The following is a 27,167-nucleotide window of genomic DNA, read 5'->3' as shown; positions in this document are numbered from 1 at the left end:
CGTAGGGGGTAAAAAGAAGGTCCCGGGTAATGTGGGGCCCTTGCAGGACGCGTTGGGAAATTTGGTCTTCACGCCAGACGGCAAAGCTAACACGTTTAATGATTTTTTTGCCTCCGTCTTCCTAAGTAGGGACCAGAACAACCACCTCCCTGCTGAGCCCCCCTCGGGCCCCAGGGGAGGCACACCTGGGCCACGGGTTAGAGAGGATTTAGTTAGGGAGCTTCTGGAGGGGCTGGACGTATTCAAGTCAGCCGGCCCGGATGATCTCCACCCTAGAGTTCTAAAGGAACTGGCCGAGGTCATTGCAAGTCCCCTGGCATGGCTTTACGAGCACTCGTGGTGCTTTGGCGTGGTGCCGGAAGACTGGAAGAGGGCCAACGTGGTCCCCATCTTCAAAAAAGGGAGGAAGGAGGACCCGGGAAACTATAGGCCGGTTAGTCTCACCTCGATCCTAGGCAAGCTGTTCGAGAAAATTATGCTGGCACACATCCAGGAGGGGCCAGCAGGGGGCTGCATGCTTAGGGGCAACCAACACGGGTTCGTCAGTGGCAGGTCCTGTCAGACCAGCCTGGTGGCCTTTTTCGATCAGATCACCAGATCAGTAGATGCAGGGGTAGCAGTGGATATCGTCTTCCTGGACTTCCGGAAGGCTTTTGACACTGTCTCTCACCCTGGTCTCATTAAGAAACTGGGGGGCTGTGGTGTAGACACCCACACAGCCAAATGGGTCGCCAACTGGCTGGAGGGCCGCACCCAGAGGGTGGTAGCGGATGGGTCATTTTCTACCTGGAAGGACGTGGGCAGTGGGGTCCCGCAGGGCTCTGTCCTCGGGCCCGCACTGTTCAACATCTTCATCAGTAATTTGGACGAGGGGGTAAAAAGCACCCTGTTCAAATTTGCTGATGATACTAAGATGTGGGGGGATGTGGGCACACTGGAAGGATGCAACAGGCTACAATCAGACCTAGACAGGTTACAAGGGTGGGCAGACGAGAATAGGATGGGGTTCAACACAGACAAGTGCAAGGTGATGCACTTGGGGAGGAACAACCGGCACCATGCCTACAGGTTAGGGAACTCCCCTCATCAGCACGGAGGCGGAAAAGGATCTGGGGGTCATCACTGACTCCAAGATGAACATGGGCCGGCAGCGTGGGGACGCGGTCAGGAAGGCCAACCGCACCTTGTCATGCATCCACAGATGCATCTCGAGCAGGTCCAGGGAGGTGATCCTCCCCCCCTATGCGGCACTGGTCAGGCCACAGCTGGAGTACTGCGTCCAGTTCTGGGCGCCACACTTCAGGAGGGATGTCGACAGCATGGAGAGGGTCCAGAGGAGGCCACTCGTATGATCAGGGGACAGTAGGGCAGGCCCTATGAGGAGAGGCTACAGGACCTGAACCTGTTCAGCCTCCACAAGAAAAGGCTGAGCGGGGATCTAGTGGCCTGTTATAAACTAGTCAGGGGGGGATCAGCAGGCATTGGGGGAGTCCCTGTTTCCCCGAGCACCGCCAGGAGTGACCAGGAATAACGGTCACAAGCTGGCAGAGGGTAGGTTTAGGCTAGATATCAGGAGGCGCGACTTCACAGTCAGGGTGGCTAGGGTCTGGAACCAGCTTCCAAGAGAAGTGGTGCAGGCTCCTACCCTGGGGGTGTTTAAGAGGAGGTTAGATGCACATCTTGCTGGGGTCGTTTGACCCCAGTACTCTTTCCTGCCATGGCAGGGGGTCGGACTAGATGATCTGCTCAGGTCCCTTCCGACCCTAGAAACTATGAAACAGCAAGCATAACAGGTAATGTACCCAGAAAAGGGATGAGTTATCTGCTCTCCTGGCTCGCTTGGAGGGGGCTGCAGCAGCAACAACTCTAAACCAAGCATTGTTCAGTATAGAGAACTTTCACAGAGGAGAAAGGGGGACTCATGGAGGAAGCCATGGGGGCACTCCCACTCAGCCCACAGCCACTTCCCCAGGGGATTAGAGACACTAGTGGGGACAGCACAGGCCAGAGAGTCTCTGGCTTGCCCCACTATACTGTCCTCAGTTGGGTCTCTCCATGCCTGTTTTCTACCACTACAGAAGTGGTATATTGGTCCATGCTGCCCTTGTAAGCAACACTGGAAGCTTCACTATGGTTTGGGAAGCACCCTGAGAATCTCAGACAGAAGGCACCGAGATAGGTGTGTTGTCACCGCATGCCACTCAGCACAGCCCTGAGGAGCAGGTAATGATCCTGGGGTTCCCTCTTTGACGTTGAAGGCACAGGCAGCCAATGCACTCATTTCCCAAAGTTGTGTGCTCAAGTGCCACCACCAACATGGCACTTGGTATTCAGACCACGTGAGCTGCGTGCAGGCACCTGGTGTAATTGGTTATGGCAGCAATTTCCACAAGACAGTGTGGACCACTAGCATGCAAATAAACTAGTGCTACTGGGATGGTACCAGCAATTCTCCTTGAACAATCAGACATGGACAATGTTCTAGGGAACAATCAAGGCCTCCTTTCCTCAAAGTCTTTGTTTCCTTTGGAAAATCAGCATATTCCCTTTGTGTTCCTTGCAGGACCCCATTCCTATACACTGGAAGGCGTCTTTCATAGAGACTCACATTGAAACAGAAGTCCAGAACCTCATGTTCAGCCTCTCAGTCTGTTCCTGGGAAAAGATCATAAGGCAACAGTATGACCAAGTCCCAGATGGACAAGATCCACAGAACTGGCTTAATAGTCACAAGCAAATTCTGTATTCCCTTCTTCTCCCTTCTAGTTTCTGATCCTCCAAGGCACATACTGGAACAAGTTTTTCAAGCTTTTTTTTCTAGAACTAGGAGGCTTAGAGGAGATTTTTATCTTATCCATCCAGGAGCAGGGCTAGTTCCTGAAGAACACTGAACAATGCAATAATCATGTGCCAGCAGTTGGCAACCTTAATGTGGGAACAACACAGCTTCAGATATGGGATTCAGAAACAGCTTCCCAATTTCAGCCCCTGGAGTCTGACCTGACATTTCACAGCCAAGGAGTTTGGTCAGCATTTGGGGTTTTATTCTATTCCGCCGTGAAGTTCGGGTAGAATTCTGGGTTTTTTGTACATGCAGTTTTGGTTTAGGTCCATCTCTAGTGGGATGCATAAAAAGGGAGGAGGAGGGAGAAACATACGATATGATAAGCGGTGCAAATTCTTCTTCCTTTGAATGAATGCCTCATTTTGGGGATGAAATAGATTCTCTGAGGCCTTGTACAAAAAAATCCTTTCACAACCTACAGTATTGGAGACAATAATGCAGCTACAGCTCTCCAGCGGGCTCTCAGTCGCCGGCACAGTGGGCATCTCTACAGGTTTACACTTCAGGAAACATCGCTCGTCAGCAGTGGTGGCAGGAGGGCATCACTTCTCGGTGGCAGTGGTGGGGTGATGGAATTCCTTCCCTTCCTCCTCCACGGGAATCATGACATCGTTTCCTGGGAATGATTCTGTCTCCTGCTCTGGATAGTGCATTGCCCCATCCGTTTCCACTGGGTTTTCTTGGGCCTCAGCATCACTGTCATACCCTCGAACGGCACAGTTCTTGCCTCCGGACACTTCCGAGATGGAGCCCACAATCACTGTGTCTGCTTTCATGATGTAAATTTTCTCTACATAAAGAAGCACAAGGGCATTAGTACTGAGTACTGTTTGCTGTCATATCTATTGCTAACCCCAGCAGGTTCCTTCAGAGCCCCTGAGCTGATATGCCCCAAAGTGCAGAGGTATATAGTTCAGGCCCATTTAGCTGCACTTTCCTCTCGGATAACTGGTTACACTGGGGTAGGGATGCCCTTTGAAAAGTGCTGCAGTAATTATGAAGAGTCTGTCTGGGGATGTTTCTAAGGCTCTGTTCATTTAGACCTGAGCACAGCATGGGACAGGGGCAATAAAGAAGGGCCCCCGAACTATTCCTTTTGGACTAGTGTCACATGATCACTGGTCCCTTCCAGTAACATAGGCCCGATCTCTGGTGGCCCTAGCTTTTTTGCCCTCTTCTCAAACCCAAGCCTTTAAAAGGAGACTGATGACTAGCACAGAGCCTTCCTCACTGCATGCACACTTAGAAATTAAAAGACTGCTCCACTCCCTGACTGCCTCACGACAGCCAACGCCAAGGCACCGGTGTCCCTGTGGCTTACACCAGGGTCCAGCAGAGACTTATCTCGTCCACATTTACTGGAAAGGCTGTACCTGCAACTGGGGTATATTTGGGTCAGGACAGTGGAGCTGGCAGAAAAGTGAAAGTAGGAAGAGTAATGTCATCTTAATAACAGCTTGGCAGGCTGTGGAACACGCTCCCCGCACTTAGGCGCACAAGGGTTTATGGGATCCGCATCTAACTGTGTGAGAGCATCCAGCTTGTGCCAGGCTTGTATTCTGCTCCCCCCATTTTCAATAAACCCACTGGCCTCACCGATCCGGTTATTAGTGTGGTCCCTCACACGAGCGTCGACCGGGCAATCTAGGGAATTTCCGCTGCTCTGGTTCACCTCAGCCAGATTCAGCTCAGGCCCATGGGTTTTCTCTGTGCTGGAAGGCGAGTTGTTGTTGGTTTCCATGTTGGGGCTGCTGGTAATTAGCTCCCTCTCTTCTGGCCCCTTTTCAGCTTTCAACATACTGATTCTCCTCTGTTGGTAGAAGAAGGAAGTTACTGGGGTGAATATGCTATATAACATCCTGGATACCAAAAGGGTGATGACTTGCTGCAGCTACAGAAACAGGTCAGCCACAATGAGAATAATATTCGGAACTAGTAAATGCCTGTCATCAGGGTGGGTGAAATTCTCCCAAGTGTCCAAGTGACTTAGGAACCACTGTCCCATTGCAGATATGCTCCTAAGTCACTGTGGATAGCTTTACTCAGATGCTTACAGATGCAGATAGACTACTAGTGATATTGAGGGAAGAGACGATGAATATTTGGCACATAATTCCCCCTGAATGCAACCCTTTGGAACCAGTTTACCTGCTTTTTGTGCCTCTCCTAGGAGTCTATCAGCAGCTTTTGGTAAACCTGACCCGTCAGCATTTTGCAGATATCTCCCCAATCTAGAAGCATTCTATACATATAATCAAATCAACCCATGGCACATTTTCCTTTTTAGCTCACAAGTAAACCAATGCACAGAAAATCTAAGGGCATGAACTGAAAAAAGGACCAAAAACTGCAAAACAACCTATAGCAGGAGAGGCCAGGTCTCCAGGCCCGTTCCTTTACTGCAGCCCCTCAGCTCTGGATACATTGAGCATACTACACAATTTTAAAGCAATAGTAGGTCCAGCCTGGCCTGCACAGGGTTGTGGCATATACAAAAAAGACACATTGGAGGAACGGGCCATGAGGAATCTCATGAGGTTCAACAAGGACAAGTGCCAAGTCCTGCACTTAGAAGGAACAATCCCATACGCCGGTACAGGCTGGGGGCTGACTGGCTGGGCAGCAGCTCTGCAGAAAATGCCCTGGGGGTTACAGTGGACAAGAAGCTGAATATGAGCCAGCAGTGTGCCCTTGTTGCCAAGAAGGCTAACAGCATACTGGTCTGCTTTGGTAGGTGTGTTGCCAGTAGGTCAAGGGAAGTGATTATTCCCTCTATTCAGCACTGGTGAGGCCACATCTGGAGTCCGGTCTCTAGTTTTGGGCCCCCATTACAGGAAGGATGTGGACAAATTGGAGAGAGTCCAGCGGAGGGCAACAAAAATGGTTTGGAGGCTGAGGCACATGACTGATGAGGAAAGACTGGGGGAATTGGGCTTATTTAGTCTAGTGAAGAGGAGACTGAGAGGACACTTAATAGCAGCCTTCAACTACCTGCAGCAGGGTTCAAAAGAGGATGGAGCTGGACTGTTCTCAGTGGTGGCAGATGACAGAATAAGAGTCTCAATGCAGCAAGGGAAGTTTAGGTTAGATATTAGGAAGGTTTTTCTTGTGAGGAGGGTAGTAAAACACTGGAACAGGTTACCCAGAGAGGTGGTAGAAGCTCCATCCTTGGAGGTTTTTAAGACCCAGCCAGACAAAGCTTTGGCTGGGATGATCTAGTTGGGGCTGGTCCTGCTTTGAGCAGGGGTTTGGACTAGGTGACTACCCGAGGTCCCTTCCAACCCTCATTTTCTCTGATTCTCAAACTATCGCTCTCCTGCAACTGGAGACGGGAGCAGAGACGGGAGTAGAGTGTGTCGTGCAGCAGGCTCTTCTACCCTCCGTTCTGGTGGTAGCTGCCTTTTAGCAGTCCAGCATTGTGGGATTTGCGGTGCAGCCAGCACTTCAAGCCACACCTGTCGGGTTTAATCTGTTCTTGCTCCACATTTAGGAGGGAGGCAGATGCCAAAAAGCACAGAGTCAAGCTTTGCAGCTGGGTCATTTGGGAGCAAAATAACACTGCAGGAATGGAAAACCAACTGCACAGAAACTTCATCTACTGACTGCAAGGGGCTAGTGCCACCTCATGGAGGATCCAGGCAAGTGCAAAAGCTAAATTGGAGGCCTATAACTTCAATTTGAAAGCATCCCAGCAGTGTCTCAGAAATATCAAGCCCGAGAGACAAGCAGAGCAGCTCTCCCCACTGCCCGGGGTTAGCAATGGGCCTGATGAAGAACACAAAGCTCAGTGGGCTCCTAGCTCTGTTTCTGTTTTCATGTGGTTAGATCGGCAAAAAATGAAAGCAGGGCTTTAAAATGTTTGCATGTGTCTGACTCATTTTTCGTGGAGGCAAGAGAGAAAGTTTCCTGAGAGGCAGAATCTGGCGTTGAGACACCGGCAATCATGGCAGCAGCTTACAAAAGCAGGAAAGCTCGAAACCACAAAAGGAAAATCTTCTACAGGTAAACTGAAATGCTTTGGAAGTGACTGATCCAGCAAGATCCAGCTCAGCACAGCCAGAGGCTTAGCATCATAGAAAAGGAGGGCTGGAAGGGACCTCACAAGGTCATCTAGTAGTCCAACCCCCTGCTCAAGGTAGGATCAGCCATCGCCAAACCATCCGATACAAGTGCTTGTCCAACTTATTCCTCAAAGTACACAAACAACGCTGTTGCACAGCTACAAATTAGGCCTGTGTGAAGAGGCTAGTATTTGCTTCGGATTCAGCCAATTCAGGGGACTGATTCGATTCGGTGATTCGAATCACTGTCCCGATTTGATTCGGCTGAATCAGCCACGCCAGGCCCACCCCCCTGCCCCTCTCGCAGCCCAGCAATGGCCGCCTCGCCTGCCCCAGCTCCTGAAACCTTGGGGGGGGAAGCCCTGGCTCAGCAGGTGCTGCAGGTGGGGTGTGATCCCCGCTGCCCCCCACTGCCCTACGCTGCATGGGGGGCTCTGCATGAGCCCCCAAACATGCCCTCCCCCAGTCCCCCAGCCCCCACAGGCCAGCTCTGGCCCTTTAAGAAAAAAAAACCTAACAAAACCCAGGGACTCACCGCTCCTGCCAGTGGGGGCGATACCCACTGCCCCATGCCACGTGGGGGCTCTGCACAAGCCCCCGAAGCCCCAAGGCTGCATCAGAAGCGGTGAGCCCCAGGGCTTTTATTGGCTTTTTTTTTCTTAAAGGGCCAGGGGCAGCGGGGGGGGCATGGGGGGAGGTCAAGGGGGCTTGTGCAGAGCCCCCCATGCAGCGTGGGGCAGTGGGAGGCAGTGCGGGTGCCCCCCACCCAGCAGCACTGGGTGAACACCGAGGCTTTTCTTTAAAGTACCGGGAGCTGGGGCAGGCGGGCGCAGCCATGGGGGGGCTTGGGGTGTGGGGCGGGTTGGGGTGGCTGGCAGGGGTCCCCCCCATGGTCCCCTCCCCAGGCCGCCACCCCTAGTACTTACCAGTTCGGAGTGGATGCTCCCTGCTGCAGCCACCAGGGACTGCCCGAATCATCAAAGCTCTCCGAATCTTTGCCGAAGATTTGGAGAGCTTTGAATCGATTCAGACCTTAAAACTGGTCCCCTGATTCAATTCAGATTTGGAGATTTGGCCACCAAATCAAATCACCACTTGAAACTTCGCACAGCCCTACTACAAAGTACGTTATCCTCAAACGTCAAGAGCACCTTAACCAGCCCCAGAGGAGTGAGGGCTGTCACGAGCTGCAGCTGCAAGGGTTGTTAAAATGCACTTGAGAGATGCCAACCAAATGCCTTTTAAACCCAAATAACTGAGCTGCAGTAGACTTCCAGTGCTCCGCTGGAACTGGGTGGAAGTTAATGGAGTTTTGACAACTGACCGGAGCTGAGCCTCATTCCTCTCTGTGCCAGGGTGTTTCCACTTCAATTTCACCGTATTTTGTAACGTGTTGGGAACCTCCCTTTCGATGTGTGTTATTCTTTCCAGAAAGTCACATGGGCTAACTAGCGGCAGCTCATACCATCTTACCGGGCACCGACTGCCACCAGCCTGACCATATCCTCACAAGACCCATTTTATAAGAAGCCACATGGGCCCATGCCTGCAGAGAGGGAAGTGGAAGAAGGGATTCCCCTGTTACTTGAGTGGCATCACGAGGGCTTGATGGCACTGAGCTGGGACGTTCACATCCAAGCTTCTTCCAAACGCTGAGGCCGGGTCGTCTCTGGGATTCTCAGGACTGCTATATTCCAATGACCCTGGGCTGGGCCTAGCATCAACTACTAAGCAAAACTCCCATTAGACACAGGACCTGGCTGGTGATTTTTCTAGAGTAAGTGCTTCAGGGCCAGGAGCCAAACACTGAAACAATAAGGACCGGTGCACTAAATGTTTGTGTCTGCCAAAGCATCACTGATGACAACAAAAAACACATCTAGAGAAAGCTGTAACTGTTTATAACAGGACAATTTAAAAGTACCTATATAATTATTTTTATGGGAAACCAGAGTGATTTGCTTTTGGGATTTATTGCATACTTACTGCACAAGTCTTCATCAAATCGGGCCCTGGGAAGCAAAGAGGAAAAACCAATTACTATAATCTCCCCTGTGAGGTTCAACAGCAACAGGAAGTATATCAGCATTTGCCCCAGTGGATCTCATATGGTTTTACAAAGCAAGATACTTGTGATATTATTTCCCTTTCCCACAACATGCAGACACTTCTGGAGTGAATTAGCTATAGTGTAACTCTGCTCTGTGACTATTCTCATAGTGCAAGCCAAGTAATAAAGCAACACGCCACTAGAGAAAGACTGAGTCGTGCCTGACAGATGTTCATGGCAGTGCTTCCTGGCACTGCTGGGAGACATTTATACCCTATGGTGGGGAAGCTAGTATAAGAACAGAACATCAAACTGAAGCTTCAAGGGGAGGTTGGCTGGGCAAAATGGCATTACACCTGGGCTTTGGTTAAGCTGCTGTGATTAGCAATGCCCTGCTCATGTGACACTTGTTACAAAGCTGCTGGAGATTAGGGACATTGGCTTTACCACTCAGGTGAGAAATGGCACCTCCAGCCTTGTGATGTCCCAGGCATTGCACAGGAGCCCAGACTCTGAGACGAGGACACAAGAAGTATTTTCCTGATTGACCAATGTCTCACCTTGAGATCCAGGCCTGGGTTGTTGTATAGGGACTTGGTACACATTAGGAGCTGCTAGAAGAGACAATAGGTTCAGTAGCCAGCACAAGGAAACTCTGGGATATGTGGGGAGCTATACTTGGTTGTTAGTAATGAAGATTTTCCAGCTGCAGATGCTTCCTACTGTCCCTGCTCACAGCAGGCAGATATCCTTCAGAAGGCACCAGGTGCCACCATTCCCTCCCCTTCCCTCCCCATGCCACCTCCAAGTATCTCCCTGAGCTGCCTGTGAGCTCCCATTTTATGCCAGCACCATTGTCTTCTTCCTAGGAAATCCCTTGTCTCAGGTCGCACAGGTGGGGATTTACCTGCCGCAGCCAAGCCTCCCAGAAGCTGGTAACTCTCCCTCTCCCCAACACATCCCAGGACGACCCAAATCTCTGGGGAGTCTCCACTCCAAGCAACTGACACCTGAAGCATCATCTGCATGCCTATGGTTAATGCACAGCTTGGAAACTCACTCTTCCTTATGAGGGTGAAGATCCGTCGCTTGCAAAACTTCTTTTGCCAAAACACTCCCATGGCCCCAAGCAACACCATCACTGGGAGGACCACCATGACCCAGGGAATGAAGTTGCCATTCTCTGCAACAGAAAGTGAGGGGGCCGAGGAGTGAAGGATGAAGAGAGAGAGAGAGGGAGTCTCAGTAATGGAGCCTCAAGGTTGAAAGCCCAGGAGAATAACATATAGAAAGGGAAAAGGAGGCTCTGTCACAGGAACCTTTTCCTCCAGGGCTGTTACCTTCCTTCACAGTCTTGTCTGTGGCTACACCTGAGGTCAGGAAAGTGCCAGCAGCTGGCTTTGTATCTGCTCCACCGGCAGTTCGTCCAGTTGGGTGGACATTGCCAGAGGTCACATCGCTCAGGAGGAGGCTGGGGTGTGTTGCCCGTCTGGAGTCAACAGGATGCTCAAGATGGGTGTGTTGGGAGGGCACCCCAGCTGGGTCAGTACCCTGGGTACTGTTTCTAAATGTTGCAAGTGTAGGGACCCGACTGAGGACGTTGGGAGATGGGTCCTTGCATACTTGGTCATGGGTGTTGTTTCCTTTGGTCATCGCTACCTTGCTCAGCTTGGCACAGCTGGGGAGGTGAAGGAGAGCATGAGATGGAGGGTGGCAGAAGGAAATACGTCAAGGCTTTCTGGGGGATGAGATTCTCCACGCAACGGACCTGCCTCGGGTTGGCTGTGTGCCTGTATCTACGCAACAGGATCACCCACCTTCTTTCCCCCATAGCATCAGCTTTGCAGCCAGATGCCAACCTAACCTCCATAGCACCTGAAGAAGTAGGCTGTAACCTATGAAGCTTATGCCTCTCTGAATGAGCCAGTCTATAAGGTGCCCTCCTGCCCTGCATTCACATTCAAGTTTAACCCTTCTGCTCAAGTGAGCTCTGAGTTAGGCAAGGAGGATTCATTCCTCTCTACTTGAATCCTCTACAGAAATAAAGCAGTCACCAGGGGACCCCCCAGATGCCACACACTAGCCCAAAGCCATCCCCCTCCTCCTTTACCCTCCCCCTGCCCTCAGGTGAATTTGGTTGGTTTGCACCAGTAGATCACAGGCTTCCAGCCAGCTCCCCCACCAGCATGAAACAACAGATCAGAAACCAGCGCTTACTCTGTGTGAGGCCTGCAGGTTTCTGTGCTGGAAAACCGGTCAGAGAAGGTGCCTGGAGGACACACTTGGCAGATGACATCTGTTTTGGAGGTGCCTGTAGAAAGGATAAGTCATTGGTTCCCAGACTGGCTCCAGGGCCAAAGGTGGAAGAGGCCAGTGGGTGTGAGTGGGATTCCTACCTCTGACCTTGACTCCATACCCAGGATAGCAGCTGGTGTGACGGTCGCAACGTGCACAAGTGTTCAGGACTGACATTTTACAGAAGAATCCTGCCCGGCACTCACACACCCTGCTGGAATTGAAGGTGCAGGGGGCTTTCTCCACAAGGTCATGTTCTGCAAGGAAGAAACGGAGGAGAAAGAAGCTGTGAGCAGCAGGGAGGAGACTCAAGGGAGGTCAGGGATACGGCACAGAGGTACCAGGTACTTGGTTCAGTGGTAAATAAAGTTACAAGACAAAGGGAGACATGTGAAGATGAGCAGGCTGCCATCTTTCAAACAGACTGGTATATGGATGGAAGGCCTCTAGAAATCCCAGCTCCTGTAGGCAGTGCTGCTGGGGAACTGACAGGAGGCATTTCCCTGTTCCAAGTACCAACACAGTGACCATCCCAAACATGTCCCTGTGCTTCAAACCTATCAAGGATGGAGATCTCACCAGCTCTGCTCAGCAGGAGTCTTTCCAGTGCCTTTGGTGAGATTTGGTTAAAGCCCCAGATACATCATGTAGCTGTTCTACTGAGACACACAAATATAGAAATGGGGTCCAAGCCACAAAAAGGGGGCATAACTTTACTACGCTGCATATTAACATGGAAGGGAGCTCGTGTCAGCACTGAGCTGCAGCAGAGGGGTCAAGGACTACAGGCTTGCCTATGCTAGTCAGAAGGCCTAACTGCAGGATGGGTTGGGTACCAACAGCAGCAAAGCTGGTCCAAAACAGGCTGTACATGCCTGCACTGATTCATGCCACACAGCCTCACTGCTATCAGCACCCAAGCTAGCTGGACAGAAGCTAGCTTAGCTTAGCTTGCTCTTGCAAAACTTTCCATTGCGATGCAGACACAGCATCAGATGGGCCAGCATCTCCTCCCAACCAGGTGTACTGTAGAAAGTCAGGAAACAAAGACAGAATGAGACTACGTGGGGGCAAGTCCTGCTAACATAACTGCAGAGGGCAGTCAAGCAAATACCTGTCATGCATGACACGCAGGCCTCACAACGTGGCTTTGGATGTGCCTCCTTCAGGTACTGCTCGGGCTCGCACCACCTGCAGTCCTTGTCCAAGTTAGTAGGGCATGGTGCCTGTTTAATGGAGCCTGGGGGGGAGAAATCAAAATCTATAAAGCAAGGAAGGGCTTAAAGAAACAATCATCCTGAAGCACTTCAGTCCATAGGCACATAAGTCCCGTGTATGACATGGGGACCTTCTCTCCGGGTCCGTCATCATCATTGCTCTCCCATTCCTCTAACAGCAATGTGTTTCTTAGTTCCAACCTGCAGCAAAAGTGCCATAAGTGGCAAAGGGCAGATCGGGTAGGGAACAGGCAGCAGAAAGCAGAGAAGGAGATCAGGCGAGGCATACAGAGTAGGAAGCAGAAAGCAGAGCAGCAGATTGGACAGAGGAAGGGGATGGCCCTTGGGGAGGGCATGGGGTTAATTTGTGGCACATCTGATAATTGGTGGCCCCCACTATCTTAATTCAAAGTGATGAAGGAACAGCCTCCCTGCAGCAATAGCAGGCTACAGTAACAATATCCTGGGGTGCAGTGTGTAGAGCTGTTAAAGTATGGGACAACGGCAAGTCCTTTGCGGAAGGAAAGAGATGACTGACAAGCCTGCAAGAATGGCAAGACATGGCTGCCACACTTAGATTGCTCCTTTAGGGATTCTCTGTAGCTGTAAGACCTCTCCTCTGGGCTGGTACTAGTCATTCGGGCTGCTGCAAGCAGCTCCTTTTTCCTCCTGTCAGCCCAGCCTGGATACCGTGGCTTCATGGAGCAGGCCCTTACCCCACAAACCAGTACGAGGTTGTACAGACAGCTCCCATTGAGTGTACAGAGTGGGAGGCTGGGCCAGATGCACTGCTAGAATATCCCCTGAAGAGTTGGCTATGGGAATATATTCCTGGCATGGATTCTGCCATGGAGATGAGGAGAGGCTGCTCAAAGCTGTGACCACATGAGCTGCTCGTACATGAGAAACTCCACAGAAACAGGGCTCTCAGAATGGGTTGGGATGGCCCAGAGCACTGATCATTCTTAAAATACTGGGAATAGGATAACAATTACTTGCATCCTTTTGATGGAGCTTGATACTGTCTGGGCATCCTTAGACCTGGGAGCGCCTAACTGGACAGAACCTGACTTTGCAGCCTCAACAGCCACCCGGGGTCATTTTAGCTGTACAATATAGCATCTAACTGGCCACAAAAAGTTCCTCCCTCTGCTCCTATTGTTTTTTAACACTATTGCTATGTTAGATAGCCATGTTCTCTCTCTCCACTCCTCTTCAGCTCTTTGCATCCTGTAGGCAGACCGAGACCAACATCCTTTCCGTACAAATCAAACTGATGAATTCACAGATCTTTAGCTGTGCTAAAACTGATGTAGCCCCACTGAAGGCAACGCATCTACGATGAGGACACAGCTTGCCTCATCCCAGTGCACTCCAATCTGGGCAAAAGCAACTTCCTTATCCATCATTTCTTGCTCTCATGGAACCAGTTGCACAATCCCAAGTTTTTAAAATCTTGGCTGGTCTCGCATCTGGGTGCTTATCTCATGAACACACACACTGCTGTAATCATGACATCCACAGTACACGATGTCCTGACACAAATTCATGCAAATGCTGAGAGCCACACACAGCCCCCGTCCCCAACCTCCTCCGAGCCTGCTACTGGTTTCACAAAGAAATGTCAAGAATTTCCTTGTCAGCAAGAGTTTTTACAGAGGGGGACTCAAGTCGGTGAAGTACCATAAAAAGCCCTGCCCATTGGGTTCCTATAGCCAATAGAGTGAGTTTAAGGCATTTCCAGAACTGTGTTGTTTGAAGACATTTCTTTTTTCTAACCACAATGAACATTACCCTTCATGAGTCATGGCTAACTTCCGACAAGCTCACTCCCTCTATTGAAAATACTCATGACCCAGGACACTTTCTAAACCGTTCTGACTATGAAGGCATCAATAGACTTTCCCCATCACTCTGGGGACAGCACTCAGTCCAGCTCACAGTTTTACTGGGCAGTTTGAATCCCTGTAGAAACAAGGTCTTTGGTCTAATTTCCCACTGCCTGCCAAGTTATAAGAGTCACTTGCACTTACGTAAAGTGGTATGAAAGGCTAGAAAGCCATTGGGGGAGCATTTTACACATTCATCATGCTCACTTTGGAAAGATTCAACTAACTAGGCTCAAGTTCATCTGAACAACTCATTTTTCCAAGGGCTCAATTCTAATGAAGGACCCAATTCTCCAAAACTGCGATAACCCTCTATGCAGTGTCGCATGTCCTCATATCTCACTGACACAATATCCTGTTTGAACTGCAATCCCTAAACTGTAATTGTTGATAAGCATCAGTGGATTAAGAGCCACTCATTGCAGATCTTTAGCAAATCTGAGGCCAGGACAGCCAGATGCATATCAGCTGCTCATTAAACTGTACACTGCACATTTATTCAAGGGCGACAAGGACTACCATTGCCTTGGTATAGATTTTAGATGTTTCCAAATGCACTTGCATCAAGAGTTGGTGTTGTATTGCCCGGAAAAGAACCATTTTTTAATTATAAAACACCCACCTGTGGGACAGTGGTAGCAGCATTTTTTTGAAGCTTCATCGTAGAACTGGTTATTAAGCTTGTCACAGGACTTGGCCAAGAGCCCTGATGCCTAGAAAACCAAACAGACCAAAGACAATTAAAATCAGAAACAGGAGATGACCTATGAATTTACTTATTCATTATTCAATACATTCCCAATTCAGAACATGGTTAGAGATGCAGCCTGCAGTCAGCTTTCCCTGTGAATGAGTCAGTGGGGAGGGGATACTGCAGACCTACTGGTATGTTTGATACTCCGCTGCCTCAAAGCCAAATCCTTCTTGCTGATAGTGAGCAGGACAACTGCATTTCCCACAAGGATCCTATTTTAATCCCAGATTCTGATTCTGGAATAGCCCAGCTAGGTCCCTTGGAGAACCAGCCCAGGCTTGAGACTCCACACAGATTGTATCATGATCAGGGCTGTGGAAAAGCCTGGCCAGGCCGGTTGTGACTGGTAAAGTTAATTCTTGATATTCAGTGCTGGACACAGTACATTATCTTCAGACATCCATGAAGTGGGTCAGTTATAACCAATGATACCCTTTGTGGGTATCCTTGAGAACACCGTCTATGCTTGTGCCAGTTTGGTAATCCCCTGCCGTGCCCAGCTGCCTTCTCACCCATGGTGCAGGGTAGCAAATGGGTGTCTTTGGTCAACTGAATATAGCTCATGACATCAAGGCTGAAGGCTCTCCTAAACCTAAATGGCCCTTGAAACCAGCAGGGTTAGGGCAGGCATGTTTCTGTCATCAACAGCCCATGAGAATTATGTCTGGCCTCATGTCCATCCAGCTCTGATTTCCAAGGCTGAAAACCAGCTGGGTTGCTTGGAGTGCGCTTCCAGAGCAAGGCCCAGATTCACACCCCTGGATCCATAGGGAAATGCCTTATTCACCACCACCCTCTACCAGGAGGTAGGCTTGGGAGTCAATTGTTTTAACAGGGCAAGAACCTGCCTTGAAGAGCAGGGTAGTCTTGCCTGAAGATAGACCCCAAAAAACTCTTAGTCACAAGGTTTGTCCTTATTCCTGCAACAAAGTCCACTGATTTTGGTTAAACTCCTTATATTCATGAGAGGTTTTAAGGTTTTGATCTGATAAGGATTCTGATATTTGCTTGGACAGAAAGAAGAAAGCTTTAATATTCACTCTGCTGAATACACTTAGTCATGAATTGCATCAAGAAAGAGATCAAGCACAAGACATTTCCATCTTGCATCAGGCCTTTTGCTTAGAACAGACTGAAACACACTGCTAGGAAATTTCAGTGGTGCGTGCTTTGTGATGAGATCATTAGAATCAGCATTTCCCCCATTCCTCTCCCTTCAAGCTTGTTATCATCTGAACTGCATTTTCAGTAACTAGCAGAAGGTGTGTAAGCATTTTCACCAGCCACATGTTTCAGAGATGAATGAGACCAGTAGATCCCCAGCAAACTTTCCCTCTTGATGGTGCTAGAGCAGGTGTTTCATTCGTTATAGTTAATTAACTTCACAGTCAGACTCTTCAGCTTGCTGTATCCTTGTTTACAACTGGGGAACCTGTGTCACAAAGAAGTCTCATGGGATAACTCTGGTCATGCGACGGCTGGAATGGAATTTGGAAGCCTTCGGTCAAACAGCAAGTGAACAGTAGAACTGGAAATAGCACCTTCTTATAACCACTAGCAAACACGACCGTCCAGAGCCAATGGGATCCAGAAACCTTGATCACTGGCTAAGCCTATAATGCATTTCTACAAAGCCCTTCTTCCTTCCTCATTAGACCACGTGGAGGGAATGGCAGTGTGCCTTTTGGGCCCACTTGAGTTGAATTTACAAGTTTTGTTTCCAAGGAGGCTGCCCGAGGTCACAGAGTAAGGTAGCAGAATGCCTTGCCTTTCTGTGAAAAACCAGCTCAGCTAGATAGCCGGTCGAAGAGCAGAAAATGGCCTAATGGAAACAGTCACAGTTAGGATTCAGGACCACTCACTTCCCATGGCTTTGGTGGAGAGAGCGTGCTGAGAAGTGGACTAGAATGGAGCCCAGTTTTCAAGCAGTGGCTGCATCCAAATCCCCCTGGCCCAGCTTTTCTGCAAGCTCCCTGAACAGCCATAGAAAAGGCCAGTTGTTCTTTCCTGGTTCTATGGTGAAATCTCTGTATGGTTTCTAGATCAATATTGCACTCTGCTTCTCAGGGACAGAGTTGAGAACTAGCCCTTTAAGTGATTTAAAGTTACACCACTCCTTCCAAGTCTTTTGGAAAGAACACAGAGAATAACTTTTAATTAAAAGGAGGCTGGGGTTTTATTACTGTTGTTATAACAGCAGCAACAACAGCAACAATAGTAATAAATTATTGTTATTACCATTTTCTGTGATTAAACATGAACTTGAAACACCGCTATAGATAGATATTAGTGGTGTTTCATTTTAATCATTCAAAAATGTGGACTAGGGGTTACTTTTTTATATCCAAAAATTGGGGATTTTTTTTTAATTAGAGAAAACCAGGATCCCTGGTAATTACTATTATCATCATTATAATATGTTGTCATTATTATTGTCATCATTAGGGGTGCTCCCAGAAGTGGCTGCAGCAGTCAGCTGGCGCTTGCAGGGGGTGCACTCGGAGATGCACGTGCACCCCTGTGTACCCCCTACATGTCGCCACTGGGGCAAGACGAACAACTATTCACCAAAGCGCCCCAGGGTAAAGCCAGGAGCAACAGTCAGAAATTCCTAAAAGGAAGTTTCAGACTCAATATAAGGAAAAACTTCTTTGCGGTTCATGTGACCAGACTCTGGAATAGCCTCCCAGTGGGGGCGGTGCAGGCACCTGCCCAGGAGATCTTCAAAAGGAGACTGCATACACACCTTGCTGCACACCTTATTTGATCCCAGCAGTCCTTCTTGCCCAGAGCAGGGGGGCTGGACCTGATGATCTCACGAGGTCCCTTCCAGCCCTAAGCCTCTGTGAATCACTATTGTTATCATGATCATCATCATTACTATTGGTTTCAGATACAGGAGAGGAATCTGCTCTTAGCTCCAGGGACGTTGGTCTGTAGTACAGCCTCACACCAGTGTCTGACAGCAAGATCTGGTCTGTTTTTCTTGATGAAAATGACTGCAATCAATTATTGCAGCGTCAGCATACACAGATGTGAAACGATTAGTTTAATCTGTCATTTGTCCGCAAGAGGGCAGCTAACCCCCAGTTTTCTGCTGCATCTCTCCATGAAATCTGCAGTCTCCTAGTTGGAGCTAGTCCAAAAGCCTGGTCTGAAAATGACACATACTAAAAATCTGCTGTTCACTGCCAATACGCTGGTCCATGTCCCCAGTGCTCAGAGTCAATGGCAAAATGGGTCTTTTTTTTTTTTTAAATCAAGATACTGACTATTTTTTACTCATTCAAGCTTTCTGCTGACTCAGTCCCCGCCAAATTCTTGGCCTTTCACCTACCACTCAGAGTTTGCCAGACAGTCAGTTAATTTCCATGAGTGTGAAAATAACTTAGCACGCTCCTTCTCCAGAGGGCTCAGAAGAGGCGCTCGGCAGGGCCCACCACCTCATTTAACATGGGTCACTCTTTTTTTTTCCAGTCCTTTGGTTACTGGCTTGATAACCTGTCACTACGCCGGTTGAGCCTCATTGCATACGGCCCTTGAAAACGACACGCTTAAGTGGGGCAATAACCGTGTACATAGATTTGACCCCATATGCCCGGTATTCACAGCAGCCTGAACTTATTTCACGACTCAGCATGAGTTATTTAAGCCAAACAGTGCGGGAAGGAGAGCATAGCTAGAAGTGGCGTGGGCTCCGTTTCTTTAACAGGCACCAGGTTTTCTAGAACCTCAGTTTCAAAATTTCACATGTCTGATGTCAAAAGCTTACAGTAACCACCGAAAAAGCAACCACAAGACTGTGTGGGACAGAGGTACATTTGGGGTTGCAGGGAAAAAGGTCCAAAACAAATGATAAGCTTTGCAGCAAAGAAGAGTAAAGGAGTCAACTTGGAAAGGTGAGGATTTCTTGCTTTGGAGAATTACAGGTGACAGCGAAATGAAGAGGCTAGCAATTGTTGCAAAGATGTCTAAATTAGACCTCTCTCTGGGAGTGTGGGTGAACTTGAGGGCACAGGCAGCCTGGATGGTGTCATTTACTCTTTGCTCTTTCCCAATCAAAGCAGAGTGTAACGATGCAGCACACACTGAAGAACAGAGGCAGGAATTAACATATCCACCCTAAGCACAGTTACCTCTATGCAGATTTCAACTTCCTACATGTCACTTTGGAGCAGGACATTGGATTGACATAAAGGTTGGCTCATTTGGTGATGCGGATGACAACAGACAAGGCTGCATACACATAGTAATACTTTGCTTTTCAGCTGCAAACTACAAAACACTTTATACTGGTCATTAACTAGCAATACCCTATGCTTACCAATGAGGAACAGTGGGGGTAGCAAGTCAATCGCAGTGCCAGAGACAGGACACAGCTTTCCTAACTCCCAGAGAAATCAGTCAAGTCTAGCACTGGCATCCTGGAGTGTCACTCTGTCCTTTCTTGATTTGATTGTTAAATCAGACCATGGAAATAGACAAACTTCATCAGCTCTCCAGTTGCAGAAGTCCAGATACCTCTTTCTCTTGCCCAGTCCATTGGGAGAACAAATAAACATCTGATTGCTTCTCTGAGGCACAAGATCCCAAGCCTGATGGGGGTATCACAAATGCTTACAACACTGGGGAGGACTTAGGCCAAGCCAGAATCCTTTCAATGCCCTGACCACAAGACTGGAGCCACACAGTGACTCATGACTGTGAAGTTGTGAAAACTCACTTCAAAGGAAGGTCTCTGTTCTTAGCAGCACGGCTGACACTTTCACAGCTCACTTAACAAGAACGCTGGCTACAGAGCACAATCAGCATGACAGTGGGAAATGACAGGTGCTCTTTTTCTGTGAGCAGGACATTTGAGCGAGGGTAATGGTAATGTCACAGGTATATGACAAGCTGTCTTTGACAGGCTGTGGGGCCAAAGGCTCCAGCCCAGTTGCAAGGTGTAACACTAATTGCAGGCTGCTCAGGAGGACTGGGCCAATGAAGGAGATAATCAGCAGCCACAAGAAGTAAAAGGCTCCTAAGGAGAGGAAGCCAAGGGTCAGGTGAACAGGAAAGGAGGGAGAAAGAGAGAGTAGCCTGGTCAGCAGCTGCAATACTGGACCAGGGACTCTCAGGGTCTAAGAGACTGGGAGCAGCAGCACCACGGCAAGGAGGGAGTTGAATCACAGCCAAGCTGTGAGGAAAGGCTTTAGTGGGAAACAGCAGCATCAAGTGGAGCTGGAGGCACTTTCCCAGGGGCTGAAAAGGACTCGGACCCATGAGTTAACCTTTTATGGGCTGTTTGGGTCAGAGTGTGAAGACTGACTGATATAGGAGGGTGTCTGTGTGCCCTGGGAATACAGACGGTATTGCGTTTTAAAGACTTTGAGCTAAGTGATAACCCCAAACCTGCTACAGTGTTCAGGAGGGGCTTGTGCAGTTGCACAGCTGGAGCACAGAAGTGGACCCAGAGCCCTAGTCCCGTGTTCACCCACATCAGTGGGTCTCAGCCTTTTCAGACTTGAGGCTAGATTAGAAAATTACACTTGGGTGGAGAAGGCACTAGGTACAATGATTCCCTAAGAAGGGGAGGGGTATATCCAGGTCCATTCAAGCAGGAGATAGAACTCAGCTGTACAAGAACACTTCATGTCAAGGAGAAGTTACTGACAGGCAAAGCAAGCACCATGCTTACAGAGACTTCCAGGGGACCCATTACCCTTTGGGTCTCAGCACCAATAGCAATTTCTAGTGGATGCAGCTTCCCAGCATGCTGAGCAGAGCACGCATCCTGTGAAATGGCAAACAAGAGTTCAAGCAGGACAGGAAGATGAAATCAAGAGACGGCAAGTAATATATACGTGCATCAGATATATGCTCAGAGTTGGTAGGTGTAATATGCCACAGAAACCTTTTTTCTTTTGTGGAGGGAGACACGTGATTTAATCTCTTCTGCCTTCTCACCATCTGGATAGTGAAGCCCAGATAATGCTTGCTGGAGGTGTGACCCAACAAGAAGCAAAGGGGGCAAGAGTGCCCAAAAGCCCCTCTGGCTCACCAAGGGCATTCGTGAATGCCTGATTGCCAAAAAGGAGGTATACACCCAGTGGAAGGGAGGGGCTATCACCAAAGAGGAGTATACCTCCACCGCTTGGGTCTGTAGGGGAGCTGTTAGGAAAGCTAAGGCAGATACAGAACTAGGGCTAGCATCAAGGATAACAAAAAGTCCTTTTTTAAATACATAGGGAGAATGAAGAAGGCCCCGCGTAATGTGGGGCCCCTGCAGGATATGCTTGGCAATCTGGTGGTTGCACCAGAAGAAAAAGCAGACCTCTTTAACAATTTCTTTGCCTCTATTTTCTTGTGCAGGGATCGGGACTCCCTTACCAAGATTCAAGATGGACTCGGGAGAAACTCTGCCAAGCCAAGGGTCACGGAGGATCAGGTTAGAGAACTTCTGGAGCGGTCCAGATGCTCTCCACCCCAGGGTGTTGAGGGAATTGGCAGGGGTTATCGCGGGGGCCTTGGCACGGCTTTACGAGCACTTGTGGTGCTCGGGCCAGGTGCCGGATGACTGGAAGAGGGCCAATGTGGTCCCCATCTTTAAAAAAGGGAAGAGAGAGGACCCAGGCAACTATAGGTCTATTAGTCTTACTTCAATCCTGGGGAAGCTCTTTGAGAAGATTATCAAGGAGCACACCTGTGATGGGCCACCAGCAGGGATGATGCTCAAGGGCAACCAGCATGGTTTCGTTAGGGGCAGGTCCTGTCAGACCAACCTGATTGCCTTCTATGATCAGGTCACAAAACCACTGGATGCAGGTGTCGCGGTGGATGTAGTCTTTCTGGACTTAGGAAGGCCTTTGAAGGTCTCCCACCCCATTCTCATTAAAAAGCTAGGTGACTGTGGCATTGATGCCTACACAGTCAAATGGGTTGCAAATTGGCTGAGGGGTCGCACTCAGAGTGGTAGTGGATGTGTCATTTGCGACCTGGAGGGAAGTGGGCAGTGGGGTCCCCCAGGGCTCGGTCCTTGGACCTGCACTATTCAATTTCTTTATTAGCAACTTGGATGATGGGGTGGAGAGCAGCCTGTTTATATTCGCAGACAACACCAAGATTTGGGGTGAGGTGGGCATGCTAGAAGGGAAGGACAGATTACAGCAGGACCTGGACAGGTGACAGGGGTGGGCAAATGAAAATAGGATGGGATTCAATACGGACAAGTGCAAGGTGCTGCACTCGGGCAGTAGGAACCAGCAGCATACCTACAGGATGGGGAACTCCCTTCTCAAAAGCATGGTGGCAGAAAGAGATCTTGGAGTCATTACTGACTCCAGGATGAACATGGGCTGACAATGCGAGAACATGGTCAGTAGGGCTAACCGTACCTTGTCCTGCATCCACATGTGCGTCACAAGCAGGTCCAAGGAGGTGATCCTCCCCCTCTATGCAGCACTGGTCAGGCCGCAGCTGGAGTACTGCCTCCAGTTTTGGGCGCCGCACTTCAGGAGGGACGTGGCCAGCATGGAGAGGGTCCAGAGGAGGCCGCTCACATGATCCGGGGACAGCAGGGCAGGCCCTACGAGGAGAGGCTACGGGACCCAAACCTGTTCAGCCTCCACAAGAGAAGGCTGAGAGGGGGGATCTGGTGGCCGTCTATAAACTTACCAGGGGGACCAGTGGGGTTTGGGAGAGACCTTGTTCCCCCGAGCGCCTCCCAGAGTAACAAGGAATAATGGCCGTAAATCGCTAGAGAGTAGGTTTAGATTAGACATCCAAAGGCACTACTTCACAGTCAGGGCGGCTGGGATCTGGAACCAGCTTCCAAGGGAAGTGGTGCAGGCTCCTACCCTGGGGGTGTTTAAGAGGAGGCTTGATGAACACCTGGCCGGGGTCATTTGACCCCAGTTTTCTCTCCTGCCCATGGCAGGGGGTTGGACTAGAAGATCTACCTACCTAGAAGGTCCCTTCCGACCCTACATCTATGAATCTATGAGAGAGAGTCCCTGTCTACTTCCCTTTGCTTCTCTGTGGCTCGGCTTCCCTCTCTCTAATGCACTGACAATGACAACCCGGCCCTTTGCAAAGTGTTTTGAGACCTGCCATTGCAACACTGGTTATCTGGCTAATTTTCTGCTAGATGCTCCGTCAGGAGGCAGAGTTAAGTTCACATATGGGTCTCTTCTTTTCTCACTTTCCCCACCCCCACCTTCCACCTTACCGAGACCTCTCAAGGGGGCCGGCCCCATTAATTAGTATGCACCAAAGCCAAAGTAGTCTCATTACATAAGGAGGCACAGAATGACTGTGGAAACCTGGCCAGACTCAAAGAGTTTGTTCTGAGATGGGTTTCATCCCGTCCTGAGTCACTGTTATTAATATCACTAATAATGGATTGTTTCTGAACACAACAGTTTTTCTTTAGCAGAGACCCTTTTGCAGGCACAAAAATAGAAGGTTAAGATTTGACTTTGTGAGCCTCATGGCTCATAATTAACTTCTGAAATGAAAGCTAAAAAGTGGCCCATTTTAGCTGAAAGGCTCAAGCCCGCCACCTTCTCACAAAGCAGCAGTAGCCATCAGTGTGCAGGGAGCTCCCCTTCAGAGCCTCATTGTGTTTAGGGGTTCACAAGAAAGCACAGACTGGGAAAGTAGCTGGAGAACTCTTCTCTCCCTCGCCAATGTGGATACCTCCTCACAAGGCCCATGATTTGACAGATACCAGTTCACTCCAAGTGGAGAAGATTCACTTCATTATTTTTCCCCCTGCTGATTATTTTATAAGGAATGATCTAGGTTATGATAACTTTCACTTCTGCCCGGTGCCCTCCCGCTCTTCTAGGATGTCTAGAAGTACTGAGGAGGGCAATCTAATTCAATGAGGAAACCTCCTGTGAACTTCAAAAGCCAAACTCAATCCTTCCCCTCATTTCTGAAAGGCACTGAATGAAAATGTGATAACCTCAAAGCCCGCTTTAATACCCAGTGTGCCTCTCTCCCCTTTCATCTTTTGACTCCCCTTCCTTCTTCCCATCTCATCTCCGAACTATATAACAGAGGAAAATTGAATTCAACCTCTTTGGTCAGGGGAAGGCAAAGCGGTGATCCAATTTATTCAAGGGTCACACCTCCAGCAAGCATTGCCTGGGCTTGACTATCCAGATGGCAAGAAGGCAGAAGAGATTGAATCACGTGCCTCCCCGCCAAAGAAAAAAGGCTTCTGTGGCATATAACACCTACCAACTCTGAGCATATGTTCAGCTAGATGAGTACCTCCTGACCCTGTGTCTTTTGTTACAGCCTGAGGTTAAACATGACTAACAACAAAAACCTGTGTCCTGCCTACGAGGGAGCTTACACTTCTATTATCTTACAGGGTCACAGGTAGACACATGGCACAGGGCAGGGCAAAAGGTGACTTTCTGGTCTTCCATCTTTATGTGGCTATTAGGAGGATCAAGACGGAGGGGTCCTGGCTCAGGGAGGACTCTCAGAGAGCAAACAAAAACCAGGCTCAGTTAGCGGATGACTGAACAAAAGACTTCAACCCCCATCCTGCCTCCCACTGAAGTGAACGAACATTTTATTAGTGGGAAGCAGGATTAGACCCTGATAGACCAGAAGAGCTTGTAGTCCCCTATTCGTTTTGGACTAGCCTGAGAGCTGGAGCGTGCTCTGGACTCAGGAGCATGCCTGGTCAGCAAGTCTGATGGATCTCCCAAGTCAGCTCTGTTGACCAGGAAACCGGATCCTATTTTAAAACTGCAGGCTATCAAAGACCAGACTAATGGAAGTCAATATCTGACCTGGGGGCACGTAAGGCTTTGGCTGTAGTGTCTACTTTGGAGAGTAAGGGTGTGTTGCTCACCTTCACTCGCTGGTGCCCCTGTGCGTGATGGCTACTTCCTCCTGAATTCACTAGGCTGCTCTGCAGATTAGTCAGGACCTGGCTCAGCTCATTCATTAATATTCTTCTGAGCTCACAGAAACAGCGAGTTGGTGGAACGGAGCAAGATGAGAAAGCGAGCTGACTCCAAGCGAGCACCAACCCAAGAAGAGCATGTTACGGTAAAACCCAGAAAAAAAAAGTAGCTGGTTGCTCTAGAACTGACTAATGAGACAGCAAAACAAGAGACTCCCTTTCGAGCTCCTACCCAAATGATGTAGACTTCTATTAGTTCAAAAGGCAGCAGCCAGGAGCATTCACAGTTAAACTTCATCTGCCTGATGGTAGCGATATTAATAAGAAGCAGCAGTTAGCTGAATGCATTACAAAAAAAAGGAAAAAAAAAAACCCCAAGGGGAGGATGGGGGGAAATCCATTTAAAACATAATTAGCGAGATAGAAATGGGCAGGCACCGAATGTCACCCTTGTGCCAGGGTCCGGGCCGGCCTGGTGCGGACACGGGGGGACCGGCCCCCCCAGGCCGGCCGCGCTGCGCCTGCGCGGGGGCAGCGGCAGCGGCTCTCCTGCGGCGCGCACGGCGCTGTCCAAGCGCGCGGAGCGCAGCCGGGCCGGGCTCTGCCCCGCGCGAGGGGCACTCGCTGCTTCTCGGCCCCGATCCCGCAGGGGCTTGGGACGGCGGCGGCGAGGGAAGAAGCCCCTGGGCGGGCGCGGGGGCCGCGATCCGCCTCCCACGTGCGCCGCGCCGCGCCGCGCCCCCGCCCCCGCCCCCGCCCCCGCCTTACCTGAGCCAGCAGCGGCAGCAGCAGCAGCAGCAGCGCGGCCATCGGCCCCGGCGCCGGCGGCGGCCCGCGGCCCGGCCCCGAGCGTGCGGCGCGGCGGAGCCCGGGAGCGGCCGTGGCGCTGGCGAGGCGGAGGCGGCAGATCTGAAACCCCGGAATCAAACCGAGAGCAGGAGGCTGCCGGGGCCGAGGGAGCGCGCAGACCGCAGCGCCCGGCTCGGTCCTGCCCCCAGCCCCGCCGGGCTCGGAGCCGGGGCCGCCCCGCCCCGCCCCGCCGCCGCCCCGCCCCCCCGGGGCCTGCCTGCGGGGGTCCCCGCTCGCACGAGCCCCGGGCAGCCGGCTCTCCCCCGGGGCGGCTGCCCCGAGCACCAAGCCCTGGGCTAAAGGGCTTGGAGGTCTTTCATCGTCTCCCGGCCGCTCCTGCCAGGACGTCTGCACGCGGCTGGCTTGGGAGCAGGGGGCTCTGGCTTGTCAGGCAGGCTTCAAAGCCTCAGCCCCCAGCAGCCCATTTTCAGAAGAGCCAGGAGCGCAGGGAAGGAACAGGCAGTCGCTGCCAGCGGAGCTGGGCTTGTTCATCCCAGCGTCACTGCTGCCCTCGTAGGTTGGCACTGCAGCCGCTTCTGCCAAACCCTCTGTTTGCTGAAACACAATCCCACAGTGGCCTTTGCAGTTCAAGGAAAGCTGGGTTTCTCAGCTCAACGTTGAGGTTTTTTGCCCTGGGATGTTGAAACTCCTGTCCAGACGATTCATTTGAACTCCATGCAATGTCATGCCATAGTATGGATCCTGGATGTAGACATACATCTGGAGGCTTGGAGTTGGGTTGTTTTTCCAGTCACCATCATCAAATAGGCTGATTTGGGAATAGACAGCCTGTGCTTAATTTAGCCTAGTGAAGTTAAAGTAGCTACATAAATCAGAGACGCCTCGCAGCAACAACAGCTGAGTGCAATTAAACAGGTGCTTTCCAGAACTGGGGTCATGGATTTTTTTAAAACAATGAATTCTTTGTCGAAGGGGACACTGGGAAGGACCTGAAATGGCAAAAGGTAGCTAGTTGTCTGGGTATGTTGGACAGACATCTCGCACTACAGCGTTGCTTTCCCTGAAACACAGAGAAGGGAGGGGGAGGACAAAACTCCAGAGGGCCTGCTCCAAACCCCACGCATCTGATATGAGCCCATTAAATGCAAGCTGTACGTGTTTTGATTACATTAAAATGAACTTGCAGGGACTTTCCAACAGGAGCCATATCAGGAACTGGAACCTTCACCTCCATTTTACAGCAAATGTTCTGAAAACATTGCATTGGTTTCCTAGAAAATCATCCCCCCGCCCCACATGGTGAAAAGCAAAACAAAGGCTGTGGCCAAACTTTCTC

General features: G+C 50.1%; 1 protein-coding gene across 1 annotated transcript; it reads right to left on the bottom strand.

Annotated features, from left to right (window-relative positions):
* Nucleotides 1-3,387: 3,387 nt before the first annotated feature.
* On the bottom strand, nucleotides 3,388-26,129 carry TNFRSF8 (TNF receptor superfamily member 8). The gene is made up of 11 exons (XM_090024481.1): nucleotides 25,790-26,129; nucleotides 14,980-15,070; nucleotides 12,366-12,491; nucleotides 11,353-11,508; nucleotides 11,174-11,267; nucleotides 10,297-10,634; nucleotides 10,017-10,139; nucleotides 9,517-9,570; nucleotides 8,893-8,918; nucleotides 4,442-4,655; nucleotides 3,388-3,635 (listed from the first exon to the last, which is right to left on the bottom strand). The coding sequence occupies exons 1-11, from the start codon at nucleotides 25,829-25,831 to the stop codon at nucleotides 3,388-3,390; spliced, it is 1,512 nt and encodes a 503-aa protein (XP_089880607.1). The 5' UTR covers nucleotides 25,832-26,129.
* Nucleotides 26,130-27,167: the final 1,038 nt, after the last annotated feature.

This window comes from Crocodylus siamensis, chromosome 12 (assembly GCF_052110815.1).
Source record: "Crocodylus siamensis isolate JL-2025a chromosome 12, ASM5211081v1, whole genome shotgun sequence".
In the NCBI taxonomy this organism is placed as follows: domain Eukaryota; kingdom Metazoa; phylum Chordata; order Crocodylia; family Crocodylidae; genus Crocodylus; species Crocodylus siamensis.
The sequence above is the reverse complement of the archived record's forward strand: the minus strand, read 5'-3'. Positions and strand labels throughout refer to the sequence as shown.

Excerpts from the sequence above, each read along its gene's own strand:
- TNFRSF8 (XM_090024481.1), bottom strand. The coding sequence starts at position 25,831 with ATGGCCGCGCTGCTGCTGCTGCTGCTGCCGCTGCTGGCTCAG. Across the intron at positions 11,268-11,352 it reads GTATGGAGTCAAGGTCAGAG|GCACCTCCAAAACAGATGTC; the intron begins GTAGGAATCCCA and ends TCCTTTCTACAG. Across the intron at positions 8,919-9,516 it reads ACCCAGGCCTGGATCTCAAG|GGCCCGATTTGATGAAGACT; the intron begins GTGAGACATTGG and ends TTTGCTTCCCAG.